The sequence below is a fragment of the Carassius carassius genome, chromosome 18 (assembly GCF_963082965.1).
Source record: "Carassius carassius chromosome 18, fCarCar2.1, whole genome shotgun sequence".
Taxonomy (NCBI): domain Eukaryota; kingdom Metazoa; phylum Chordata; class Actinopteri; order Cypriniformes; family Cyprinidae; genus Carassius; species Carassius carassius.
This window is the reverse complement of record NC_081772.1, coordinates 9,398,602-9,411,570: the sequence shown is the minus strand read 5'-3', so window position 1 is coordinate 9,411,570 and position 12,969 is coordinate 9,398,602. Positions and strand designations below refer to the sequence as shown.

The following is a 12,969-nucleotide window of genomic DNA, read 5'->3' as shown; positions in this document are numbered from 1 at the left end:
CTTGGAAATAAAAAAAAGTTAATTAAATGTTATAATTCCAGTTTTTATTCGTTTTACCTAAAGTTTTAGTAATTCTATTGTGTTTGTCATTGATTATTATTCAATATCTTTTATTTTATTCATTGTTTTTATTAATTTTTTATTCAGTTTTAGTTATTTTAGTGCATCATGTTAAACTAAATGAAAATTAGAAATGTTACCTTGGCAACTAGTGCAATAAAATAAGTTTTTTATATTTTATTTCAGTTAATGTTTGTTTCAAGTAATGGAAATGTAGGCAGTGTTTCCTGAGTCTTGAGATGTTTTGCATTCACATGCAGAAGGCAGTAAAAAGATGGAGCGGCTGAGAGAGGCGGTTCTGTCTGGGCGTGGCCAGTTAAATCAGGCGGAGCTAGAAGCTGACAGGTGGGCGGATCAGTGCAGACGGCTGCAGGCTCAGAATAGAGAGCAGGTTCCGGCAGTACTGCAGCTCAAACAAGAGAAACAAAACAGCCTGGACAACAGCGCCAGGTACAGGGTCAGACTACAATAGCCCTTTGTAACATCCGCAAAACCAGATTTTGCTCTGGACAAAAATGTGGCAGACTAACTGACTGAATAATATTTGTGTGTATACATCTGTGAACAGGTTACCGCATGAAGTGAATGTTCTCCAGCAGCAGCTGAATGAGTGTCAGAGTCTAGTGCATACACTGCAGTGTGAACTACAGGTGTATCAGAGAGTCTGTGGCACTACTGAGAGCAACACGGGTCAGAAACAGATACCCCTGTCTGATACTCAAAAAGCCATTGAATCTAAAAATTAAATTAACATTTAACATTTGTTCTAGATGGACATTTGCAGCAAAAATCTTGTGATTCTTGCTTTAGATTGAGTATAGGTTGGCCAAAATTTATGATTTTATTATACGGTGTATTCATTTGTTTTGTGCCCTGTACTACTCTAGGCTCAGGATTGAGTTTGAACTTTGACCTACGAGAGCGAGAGTCTAACATACATTTGTTGAAGCAGCAGTTGAGAGAAAGGCTGGACCAGAGTATTCCATGTCCCTCAGCCAGGAAACAGCTCTTTCTCGGTGAGACAACCAATTATAATGATCAATTACATGTTTATCATGACTTTAATTCACACGTTTGTGAATGCATTGCAACATATTTATGATATTTTCATTTACCCTTGTCTCACTGTCTACTGTAGACCAGTCACCATCTCCTCCTGTTCGAGATAAAGGGTTCTTCAGCCCTGCTTCACCAGCTGTGGAACCAGATGACCTAAAGTCTTCTGTTGGTGGTAAGAGTTTTATATAACACACTTTTGATGCTTTATATAAGATCTAAACTCACTCAAGTCAATTATTAATCAGTGCATGTTTTTTAAATAGACTCATCTAAGTTCTGGAGGTTGAGGCCCCTGACAGCTCCTTCGCCTGCAAGACTGGGCATCACATAATTGCTCACGTGGATGACTTCAGTGCCCTTCAGCAGCAGCTACTGGAAGGCAAGGCTGTTATCCACAACATGGAGCAGGTACTGCAGTCCAGCACAGGATCACCTAAACTACCAGAGGTCAGTATAAAATCTGATTTAAGATGAAAGGCTGATGTGATTTGAGTGGACGGACAATACAGAGATTTATATTTCTTTAGTAGAGCTGTCAAATTATTACAAATGGAATTAAATTGATGATTAAATTGAATTAATTAATTGCATACATCAGGGTTTCACCATGAGTTGATCAAAAGCTAATGATTAAATCATAAAAAAAAAAAAATACATAAATATAAAAATAAATAAACAATAAAAAACGTATTTACCTTCATGTGATGTGACCATTAATCAGAGAACAATGAACATGCAATGAACATTAATCTCAGGGGGTACTTTAAGTAAATATTTGAAGTCAAAAGGGGTTTGGCTGATAAAAAAAAAGTGTAGGAATCCCTGGCACATATCATCACTGCAGTATCTGCTGAGAAAATCCCTTCAAAATAAAAATGTACTGCAGAGAAGAAGTCAAATTCAATAGAAATCACTCTATAATTTTATTTCCATATGTTCAAACATAAAACACATCACTGACCTACTGTCTGCTTTAGAATTGAGTTTATATTATCTGTAGTTTTTTTTTTCAGTCAGATTGCCATGGGTATGAACAAATATGTTATTTTTTAGATTTAAAAATAATTAATCATACTAAATTAACTCGGTCTTGCTCTACAGGGTTATATGAAGAACCTTAACACTGGCACTAAAACACTGAAGCAGATTCTGGAGGAGACAAGCTCGCTCTTAAGAATATTCTGGAGGGCATCTCTGCCCTGCACTGAGACCACGGCCCAGCAGCTCAGAAAGGTCAGAGGCCACTTAGAGAGTAAACAATTCACTTATTGCAATATTTCTGGGAAACAGAATCCACTTTTGTGCTCCTTTGAGACATCACTTTTACATGCACCTGTTAGAGAAATCCACACGGACAGTGACTGATAAGGAATCCAGAAATTAATTAAACCATTTATAAAAAATGTTTGAATGTCTGTTATTGGTGTAATCCTACAGGGTTTCTTGTAAATGTGTATGTGTAGGAGCAGTCTTTGAAAAAAGAGGTTTTCACTCTGAGGTGCAAGTTGTCTGATCAAGAGCAGCTGCTCAGGGACACGATGGAGAATCTGAGGACCTCCAGTCGCATTAAAGACAGCATGGAGCAATTTATCGTCAATCAATGTGGGTTAATCTCTTCTCTCTTCTCTTTGTTCATGTTTATTGTTCTTCTCTTCACTTTATTTTATTTGTATCCAGTGTCAAGAACACGTGATGTGTTGAAACAAGCTCGCTCAAATCTAGAGGTGAGTTTTTTCTATCATTCATACATGCATTTTTTTTTACAGCTTTAAGCATGTAGGGGTGTGTGATATCATGGACGAATAAAATGTCTCCACGATCTGCTTTTGAAAAAAATATCATAGTATCTTGCTAAAGCTCACATTCTATCAGTTGCAGTTCTGGCACCTCTGTCTCAATATACTGTACAACATGACATACATTCATATCAAATGTAACTCATTGGTAGAGTTACACTCACTGGACACTGCCCTTATTCACAAACACAAAAGTACGTTATTTGCATGTGCTTTAAAGTTTGCCATTTAAACTTTTCATTCGCGTGCTGTTCTGACAAGCGTTTTTTCTGAGCACTTACACTTAAAAGCCTTTCAAACAGCGCCTGATTACTGGACTAAGTTATCTTTAGCATCTGATTATGCTAATTCTGTCAAAAATACACAAGCTTTACAAATAAACACAGTTGGTATTGAATGCATGCCTTTATATAAGATGTGTGCAGGTGTTAAAGCAACAGCATAGTACTAAATATGTTGTCGTTTGTCATTATAGGGATAGTTCAACCAATATTTACAATTCTGTCATTATTTACTCACTCTCATGTTGTCCCAAACTTATATTGTTTTATTTCTTGTTCTGAACACAAAAGACAATATTCTTAAGAATGTGGGTAACCGAGCAGTTGCTGGTCCACATTGACTTTGAAAAAAATGAAACTGTGGAAGTCACTGGGGACTAGTAACTGTTTGGTTACCCACATTCTTCAAATAAATTTTTATGGTCAACAGAAGAAAGAAACTCATTCATGTTTAAATCAACTTAAATGAGTAAATGATGACAGATTTTTCATTTTCGGGTGGAGTATCGCTTTAATGTTAATAAAACAACAAAACACAAAGAGACAAATATCTCACTGATCTTGACTGAAGAACTTAAATACAGTTGCTTTAATAAGAAGCATTGTATAATTGATACAGTAATGTGTATATAGTATTTTATACTTGTTCATTCAATTTTTTGAATACTATTGCTAAATACACCTACTGTGCCTGAAAACTAAAGCACTGTTTGTTTTATTTGTATAGCCTATTATCTGTGTTTTGTAATGTCCATCTTTGTTTTTCTAATAACAAAGTTAAAATAATGATTTTTTTATCTTTGTCCACTTTGGCCTAAATGTCTGCCATTCTTTTTTATTTTATATTTTGTAACCTTGTAAGGCTTTGTTTTTTATAAATAGGGAATCTAGTTTGGTTGCACTGCTCAGACAACTCGCAAAATAGTAAAAACCAACTTGACAAAGAATCGTGATAAAATCGTGAACTGTGATATTTTTGCAATATCACCCACCCCTCTAAGCGTGTTTCTATGTGTAAAACAAGTTTCCCTGGTTACACATCCAAATGGCTTTTCAGTGTCTCAGAATAGTTTTCAGATGGATTTTTGCATCAAGGGAAACCCAAAGGACTCAATCAGACGATTAAAGGCTTTATCTCCATTCTTTCTCACCGGATTATTTTCCTTCTGTGTATTTCTGTCTTCTGAGTTATTCCAGAAGAACGAACTCAAGATTACCTCTCTAGGCTGCACCCCTCTCCCTTCATCCTTCTGTTCGCTCTTATCCACTCCTTCCTGGTCTGATAGAGGTACTGCGCTCTGGGTACACGTGTGTGTTAGTGTGTATGTGTTTGTCTAGCAACACATGCATGCCTGACCTAATCTCACGTAACCAGACGTCTGACCATCAGCATGAAGTGTCATACACCTTTTCTCATACAGTAAAAACTGTAGTAATTCTTTTCTATTTGAATTAGATTTTTTATTAGCAAAAAAAAAAAAATTAGCAGCTGTTACTTCATTCGGTAGTGTAACATGATACTCTAAACATCATTCAAATATGCTGAAACATTTCTTCTTATTATTATTAATGTTGAAAACAGTTGTGCTGCTTCATATTTTTGTGAAAACTGTGATACAAAACTTCTACAATGAACCAAAGATGAAAAGAAACATTTGAAATAGAAATCTTTTGTGACATTATAAATGTCTTTACCTTGACTTTTGATTATTTAACGTGTCCTTGCTAAATAAAAGTATTTCTTTAAAAAACTGTACTGAACCCAAACTTTAAACAGTAGTATAACTTGCACTTTGAATAGAATTTCACCTGCAGTATTAATAGAGCCTGTATCTCATTAACAAAACACCTTCGGTAATACAAACTCCAGATCCTTATCAGAAGCTTTTATTGTGGCATTCTGGGAAAATAAAGTGGAATCCAGCCGGTCAGATGGGAACTGATCATGTCAGTCAGCTCTTACCATTTTTGTGTTCAATATTGCACACACTGAGACTAGTCAGACCTTACAGTAATTTAGTCATCACATAGTATGCTGGCCTCTCTTGGATAAGTTGGCTTGGTGTGAAACTATAGAACCAGTTTTTGTTTATTTGTTTTTGCATAATAAAAAAAAACTTGCTTTGCACTCTAAAGGCACAGTTAAGAATTAGTGATTGAAAGCTTCTTATTTAAGAATGACCGGTTCACTCTTTGTTCAGGTGAGGTCTCAGGAGCCTCCCTCCAACATGCCTCCTTTCTTGGTTGGAATTTCGTGACCCCTCACGCTCAGGATCAGCACAAATCAGTGACAGCTTCATGGCTGGCACAGTGGAGTGACAGACAAGTGTGCTGCAGAACAGACTCCAGAGTGAGTCCTGCTGTCTCTCTCTCTCTCTGAGTGATTCATGAGTGAGTCATGTTAATTTACCCTAAGATGCATTAGATGTCCTGGATCATGTGTAGATCTATCATTCTAGATCTATCAGTTAGCTTTATTTATTATATAAGAACCACCAAAAAGCTCTCAAAGTTCCATTTGATAAGATTAGTATTCTAGATGTTTGGACTATCAATCATGTCTCCAACCAAAGTAACATCTCATGGGTTTGTGTTTGGTATTAGGGTTTATAATGAACCAGCAATACAATTCATGTGTAATTATAATACTACTGTGCTACCAGCCAGACCTGCTACACTGTAAATGAAAGTCACCCCAAGGGCGAGCTGAAGACCGATGGTGCAATAATATTTCAATAAGCCTGCTGCTGTAGTCTTGACATTGGAATATAAGAGACATGTTTGTTTTGTGTTATTGCCAAAGTTTGAGTCTGTTGCTTTTAATGAACTAACCCTCTGCTGTGTTTTGTTCTATTAAACCTGTAGTAGAGTTTTTTTCTTTAATTTCCTTTTTTCTCTTTCTTTTATTATTATTATTACTGTTTTAATTTAACCTTTTCCTGTTTTATAGTTTTCCTGTACTGAAGAGTATTTTTGATTACTGTTTAGTTTTGGTCCAAAAAATATCTAAAAAATATTTTTTATATTTATATTTTTATTTGCTTTATCAGCTCTTCCTGATTAACCTTTTTCACTTTTTGTTTTTCTTTTTATCTATTTTGTTTTGTTTATTTTAGTTTTGTTGCACTTTATTTTTTTTATTTTGTTATTTGATTTGTTTTATATATATATATATATATATATATATATATATTTTTTTTTTTTTTTTTCTTTTTTTTTTTTTTATATAGGCTTGCAAGGTCTGTAAACTGTTCCCATGAGATAAAAAGGATTCACTTGAAACATTTCTCAGGTTACGGAGTAAAAATTTCTGGGTTAAATCATTATCTTGTTAGACATTGCAGACAATTTTGCATATTGTAAATTGTGAGAGAACATTTGCATAGCTTAAATATTTAAATGTGTGTGTATTTGGAAGCCTGTTGCTCTTGTATGAACCACATGAATTACGCTGTTATTTGCAGTGTTTCAGTATTCCACAATAGTGCAAAAAGTCCTGGATTTTCTGCTGTATATGTTTAATGATCTTGTGCCATTTTGTTTGCTTTGTATATTATGTATTTGTTTATGAGACGCCTGTTTGCTGCTGTCATTAGGTCAGGCATGCACAGGTTATGACAAATAGAGCCATGGTTCCTTTCAAGTCAACCTCGCACTCATTGTTCTATGACAACCAAAAAATTTCTCAGAGGTTTGTAATTTAGTAATTTAATTTGTTCAAAATATTGGTAGCAATGCAATTTGACTTTATATTTCCCTTTGTAAATTAATGCAAACTGAGTGAGGGTTGTTAATGGGTAATGCATTTTGTATATCAACGAAAAAGGAGGAAACTCAAAACAAAAAGTGACAAAATAATAAAGGGAATTATACATGTCTCATTGTGTAATATTTGTCTCTATTTCTTGATTATATTAACACTATGTATTTATGTCTTAATGGCACAAAAATCTTCATACAAATGTCCCAATTGTTGGATTTTTATATTGAAGATATTTTCTCTGGTTGTGCCATCCCAACAGATGGCACAATACAGTTACTCTACATTAAGTCTTATGTCATGCTTAATACATCATGCATTTTACTTGCCAGTAGCCACATCACTGACAACATAATCAAAAATCTTTTTTCAGAAAGCATACTCTGTATTGTCCAGTACAATGTACTTTAGTTGTTATTCAGAAAAGCTTGCTGCTTCTTAAGTTTCATTGAATCCAACTTTAATCAACATGCAACATGAGTTGAATAAGCCAGTTCAGTAAACTATTCCCAAGTCTTTTATCTTTTTGTCATTTACTACAGGCTGTTACAAGGGATTTACAACTCACTTTTAATCAATTTAATGGATCCTTGCTAAATAAAAGTATTAATTTCTTAAGCAAATGTGCAATGAGACGTCACAACACACTGTATTAAATACAACCTTTAATATAAACAAGAGTTTATAAACTAAGCAAACTTCGGGGATAAAGGCAACATAAGTTCAAATTAAATTTTCCAATGTATACTAGAGATGGAAAGGAACCCACACAGAGATCGAACAAATGATATAAGGCACATTTTGCTCTTAATGTCATAATGTGAGACCCCATTTTGCATTGTTTCTCTGATCCTTGTTTTACTGTGTGTATTTAGCATTTTTCACAGAACATATACAAACAGCATTGACTGCAGCATGTAAAGACTTGACTACGGCCCAACCTATTTCACTTGAAAAAATTATACTACGTATATTTGGGTATAATTACTTTATGCAAAAAGGCAGATTTCCATGTCTATCAATCTATCTGTGAAATTGATACTGTAAAATATTATAGTGCACTGGCTCACAATGGCTAATTTGGTCAGGGACAGATGCAGAATATTTTAGAAATTTATTAATTACATATCAAAGTACAATTATATATCAGTGTAAACATGAATTAGGTTGGGCCCCAACCTCAATGCAAAATAAACATCATGACTTTTTCCCAGAGGTTATATATTAAACACTTTGGTTACTGAACAGACATTTTGTCCCATCATGGAGGGTGTTTTCAAAGAGAGATGGTAAAAATTTTATGTGTGTATAAACATGCAAGACATTGATCATTTTGAGATGCCTAATCCAGACCTCATGTACTCATACACCACATAACTGATACTGACAGCTGGGATCACTTTCATGAAGTTGGGCAGGATCCCACGGTAAAGCCCAAAAAAGCCCTCTTTCTGCATGATCTTCTTCACTAATTTGGACATGGACACCTGCTCCGATCCCTCCATAGATGCTAGGGTGAATAAAAGGAATATGTTAGACAAATCACAGGGCAAAACGGACATATCCAAGTGTGCATTTCCTTGTCTGAATATTTACCCTGGGCCTGCATGCGTGTGCGGACCAGGGCAAGAGGGTAACTGGCCAGCTGGCCACATGTGCTAGAAATGGTCCCACAGCCGAGAAGAACCAGCACTCCTGGATTAGCAGTGTCTTTAGCATAGCGAGACAACCAGGCATTCTTCAGGGTCTGTACAGAGAGAGAGTGTCAAAATTACATTTATTCATGTTTTGTTTCAATTTTAATTTCAGTCTTCTTAGTAATCACTCTAGTACTTCAGACTCATTATGTTTTATATCAGTTAGTTGCCAAGACAAAAATTCTCATTTTCAAGTGTTTTTCATCTAATATTTGTATTTTATTTAACTTCAGGATTATTTCATTTAATGAAAACTATTTTTCCGTTTTTTTTTTTTTTAAGTTAACGGACAGACCACCCATCAATGAGGGAAACAACTGAAAGGATTGCCCATTTTATTTGTGTGGTTTTTTTGCACAACAGATTAATAAAAATAAAAATAAAAGTTTTGATTTATAAGAAATGCAAAGTATGATTCCAAATGGTACATTTTCTTTAAAAAGGGCCAAATCTTTTAGAAATGTATCTTGCACATAAATATGCAAGCATCTGCTACATTATTAAGTAGGTCACAGACCTGAAAAACTTGAAAAATGCCTAGAGGTGCAACACCTAGTCTGAAAATATGAAGCTGATACGATATTCAGAAACTGGGTATATATAATCTTGAGGTATTTCACAGTATTCCAGAGTTTGTACTCACCTCATACACTGCTAAATCGATTCCAGCATATGGAATAATTCCTAGGATATTGGGCACATAGCCTTTATAAAAGGCCTTCACTCCCTCCTTCTTCAGAATCTTCTTGGCACAGTCAAACATCCCAGAATACTGGCCAGTCTTCCTCAGAGTAAGTCTGGTCTTCATTACCTACAATAAAAAAAATTACAATTTACTATCATAATCATTTACCTTAAAATGTGCACCACATGTCATATTGCCACTGAGGGCTACAGTTCATTTTAAAAGGGCAATGTTGGAGCCATAATACATCAATTCATGTAGACATCTATACATTAAAACTCTATTCTTTCTTCAAAACACATAATACAGAATAATCCATCTCCAAGGGTCTCATTTCTAACCTCCATGGGATAGATGGCTGTTTGAGCGGTCGCACCGGCCAGAGAGCCAGCAATGAACCTCTCATGTGACTGGATTTTCCCACCGTCTTTGGTCAGCAGCTTCTTATACTGTTAAAGTACAACACAAAACACATTAGGCAAGACTGATTTAAAGGATTAGTTCACCCAGATAGCAAAATTATGTAATTAATAACTTACCCTCATGTTGTTTCAAACCCGTAAGACCTCCGTTTATCTTTGGAACACAGTTTAAGATATTTTAGATTTAGTCCGAGAGCTCTCAGTCCCTCCATTGAAGCTGTGTGTACGGTATACTGTCCATGTCCAGAAAGGTAAGAAAAACATCATCAAAGTAGTCCATGTGACATCAGTTTTGAATTCAATTTGTGAAGCATCGAAAATACATTTTGGTCCACAAATAGCAAAAATGACGACTTTATTCAGCATTGTCTTCTCTTCCGTGTCTGTTGTGAGAGAGTTCAAAACAAAGCAGCTGGATATCCGGTTCGCGAACGAATCATTCAGTTCACCAAATCGAACTGAATCGTTTTAAACGGTTCACATCTCTAATACGCATTAATCCACAAATGACTTAAGCTGTTAACTTTTTTAATGTGGCTGACACTCCCTCTGAGTTCAAACAAACCAATATCCCGGAGTAATTCATGTACTCAAACAGTACACTGACTGAACTGCTGTGAAGAGAGAACTGAAGATGAACACAGAGCCGAGCCAGATAATGAACAATAGACTGACTCGTTCACTAGTCAAGAACCGGTTGTATCGGTTTTCGGATTACCAGTAGTTCTTTCGGACAGTTCGATTCAATAAACCGGTTGAAGAAAACGGTTCACCGGTTCTTTTGCGCTCGACCTAATGACTTCATTTGCAATGATTGCCCTTGATTCAAGCCTTCGGTTTACCCGTGCTCATACTACTAGCACAGAATCAGTTCAGAATCAATCACCAAAAGAATCAGTTCGGTTCAGACGCTCTGTGTGTCAGTCTGCTTAAGATGAATCACACATGTGCAGTATCATCAGCTCCTCGATTCTTCTTATCTGGCTCGGCGTTCATCTTCAGTTCTCTCTTCACAGCAGTTCAGTCAGTGTACTGTTTGAGTAGATGAATTACTCCGGGATATTGGTTTGTTTGAACTCAGAGGGAGTGTCAGCCACATTAAAAAAGTTAACAGCTTAAGTCATTTGTGGATTAATGCGTATTAGAGATGCGAACCGTTTAAAACGATTCAGTTCGATTTGGTGAACTGAATGATTCGTCGCGAACCGGATATGACAAACTGCTTTGTTTTGAACTCTCTCTCACAACAGACACGGAAGAGAAGACAAAGCTGAATAAAGTCGTCGTTTTGGCTATTTTTGGACCAAAATGTATTTTCAATGCTTCAAAAAATTCTAACTGACCCTCTGATGTCACATGGACTACTTTGATGATGTTTTTATACCTTTCTGGACATGGACCGTACACCGTACACACAGCTTCAATGGAGGGACTGAGAGCTCTCGGACTAAATCTAAAATATCTTAAACTGTGTTCCAAAGATAAACGGAGGTCTTACGGGTTTGGAACAACATGAGGGGAAGTTATTAATTACATAATTTTGCTATCTGGGTGAACTAACCCTTTAACACCTAAAACTTTCAGATTTCACTCTTTTCATTAGGTTAGGTAAATGCAATCTTCTCCCTTGCAATTATCCTCTGTCCTCCACGCCGGATTACTAGTCCGGGGTTTTGTGTATGACTGCTGTTAAAATAGCTCTCATTGACACGCTGCTTGTGTAAGACACTTAAGCAATGTCACATGAGCTGTTGGCCTTTCGTAATCACAGCCGTGTTGTTAATATTCAGTAACTGACATTTAACCCAATATAATACGTTTTTTGCTTATATTTGCTTTACCAGGAAAAATAATTGTTTAAAGATAAGAAGGAAGATTGTGGCACAAAAAAATACAAAAGCGGAAGTGGTTTTCAGAGTTTGTGGGTTTCTGGGTAACGTGGGTTTCTCAGTGTCACATTGGTCATATCAGACTAGATATATAAGATGAAAGCTAGAAATATTCTCTCTCTATTTTCTCACCTGCTCATATGCCATGAACTTGATTGCAGTTTCTGGGGCGATTTTTATGACATTGACTCCATTACCCCGCCACAGAGAGGCCACGCCCCCTTCTTTAATCATCTGCTTGAACCCGTCCACCAGACTGATTTTGTTGGTTTTTGAGGAATGAACCTAGAAAAATATATATTTACTGTGATTATACCATTCAAGTAGATATTCGCTTAAATACATGAAATCCCTTAAAATATTTATCAGTCAATCCAAATTTCAACTGATCATAAATTATCGAAGCAATCAGCTTTAACTATTTCAACAAAACAGACAAGTATTTTGTCTTGTTTTCCAATAAAACAAGATACATTTACATTAACTACATAAAAATACTTTTTAATACACAATTTTGTTCTTAGGTAAATGTTTCTTGTTTGATGGAGGAGTACATATTTTACAACATAAATATTGATAAGGGTTTAACCGCACCTGCATGAAGACTTTCATTCTGTCCAAGGGGGCGGTTCCTGTTCGAGAGACCACCCCTGCCATGCCTCCAGCAACAAGCTGCCTCCACCAGATGCCTGTGGTCTTTTCCTCCTCGGTGAACTCATCTGGAATAGTCAGACTGTCACCTATATCCAACACCTAGCACACAAAAAAGGCAAGTATGTTAGGAACTTCCTAAACCACATTTAATGACAAATAAATTAAATATTTCATGGCTCAAACCAATGTTTGATCTCCGTTCAAAGTAGAATGAACACTGACCTCATTGCATGTCCAACTGTGACCTTTAACCTTTCAAACTGCACAACTACTGACTCCGAAGATTTATCATTCGTAAGGGACAATTAATTACAACCTTGCTACTAATCCAAGTTGGTGTAACCTAATGTCATTAACGCGGTCATCTTATGTAACTGCATCACAGACTTAACACAGCATTTTATTAAAGGGGCAGACCACCCAAAAATGTATATTCTGTCATCATTAACTATGAGTCGTTTGAATTAGAAGTTCAGCTATTTATAAATGAAATATAACTTAACAACAGAGCGAATTTCTACCACTTTTTATTTTTATTATTTTACTTTCTATCTGTATATCATAAGATGGGGCTATAGCTCAATAGGCCAAAAAGGCTCTGGCCCCTATGAAATAATGCAGATCAGAGGACCTACCATATCTACATCCATCACATATACAGCCTCT

General features: G+C 35.9%; 3 protein-coding genes across 3 annotated transcripts in view; 2 read left to right on the top strand and 1 right to left on the bottom strand.

Moving 5' to 3' along the window:
- The window catches only part of LOC132091705 (myomegalin-like), a 29,612-nt gene extending 23,541 nt beyond the window's left edge, over window positions 1-6,071 (top strand). The window contains 10 exon segments of the mRNA XM_059497839.1: window positions 321-510; window positions 629-750; window positions 948-1,076; window positions 1,199-1,297; window positions 1,394-1,566; window positions 2,221-2,352; window positions 2,583-2,721; window positions 2,797-2,843; window positions 4,394-4,484; window positions 5,398-6,071. Coding sequence (XP_059353822.1) covers window positions 321-510; window positions 629-750; window positions 948-1,076; window positions 1,199-1,297; window positions 1,394-1,566; window positions 2,221-2,352; window positions 2,583-2,721; window positions 2,797-2,843; window positions 4,394-4,484; window positions 5,398-5,576 — 1,301 coding nt within the window. The 3' untranslated portion in view covers window positions 5,577-6,071.
- LOC132092304 (DNA replication licensing factor MCM3-like) overlaps window positions 2,319-12,969 on the top strand; it is a 98,808-nt gene continuing 88,157 nt past the window's right edge. The window contains exon 1 of the mRNA XM_059498480.1: window positions 2,319-2,328. The gene's annotated coding sequence lies outside the window, so the exon portion shown is untranslated. The remainder of the gene's footprint in view (window positions 2,329-12,969) is intronic.
- The window catches only part of LOC132092303 (mitochondrial adenyl nucleotide antiporter SLC25A24-like), an 8,577-nt gene continuing 3,218 nt past the window's right edge, over window positions 7,611-12,969 (bottom strand). Inside the window, exons 5-10 of the mRNA XM_059498478.1 lie at window positions 12,244-12,402; window positions 11,782-11,934; window positions 9,680-9,787; window positions 9,297-9,464; window positions 8,553-8,703; window positions 7,611-8,466 (exon numbers count right to left, since the gene is read on the bottom strand). Of these exons, the coding sequence (XP_059354461.1) occupies window positions 8,285-8,466; window positions 8,553-8,703; window positions 9,297-9,464; window positions 9,680-9,787; window positions 11,782-11,934; window positions 12,244-12,402 (921 nt within the window). The 3' untranslated portion in view covers window positions 7,611-8,284. The remainder of the gene's footprint in view (window positions 8,467-8,552; window positions 8,704-9,296; window positions 9,465-9,679; window positions 9,788-11,781; window positions 11,935-12,243; window positions 12,403-12,969) is intronic.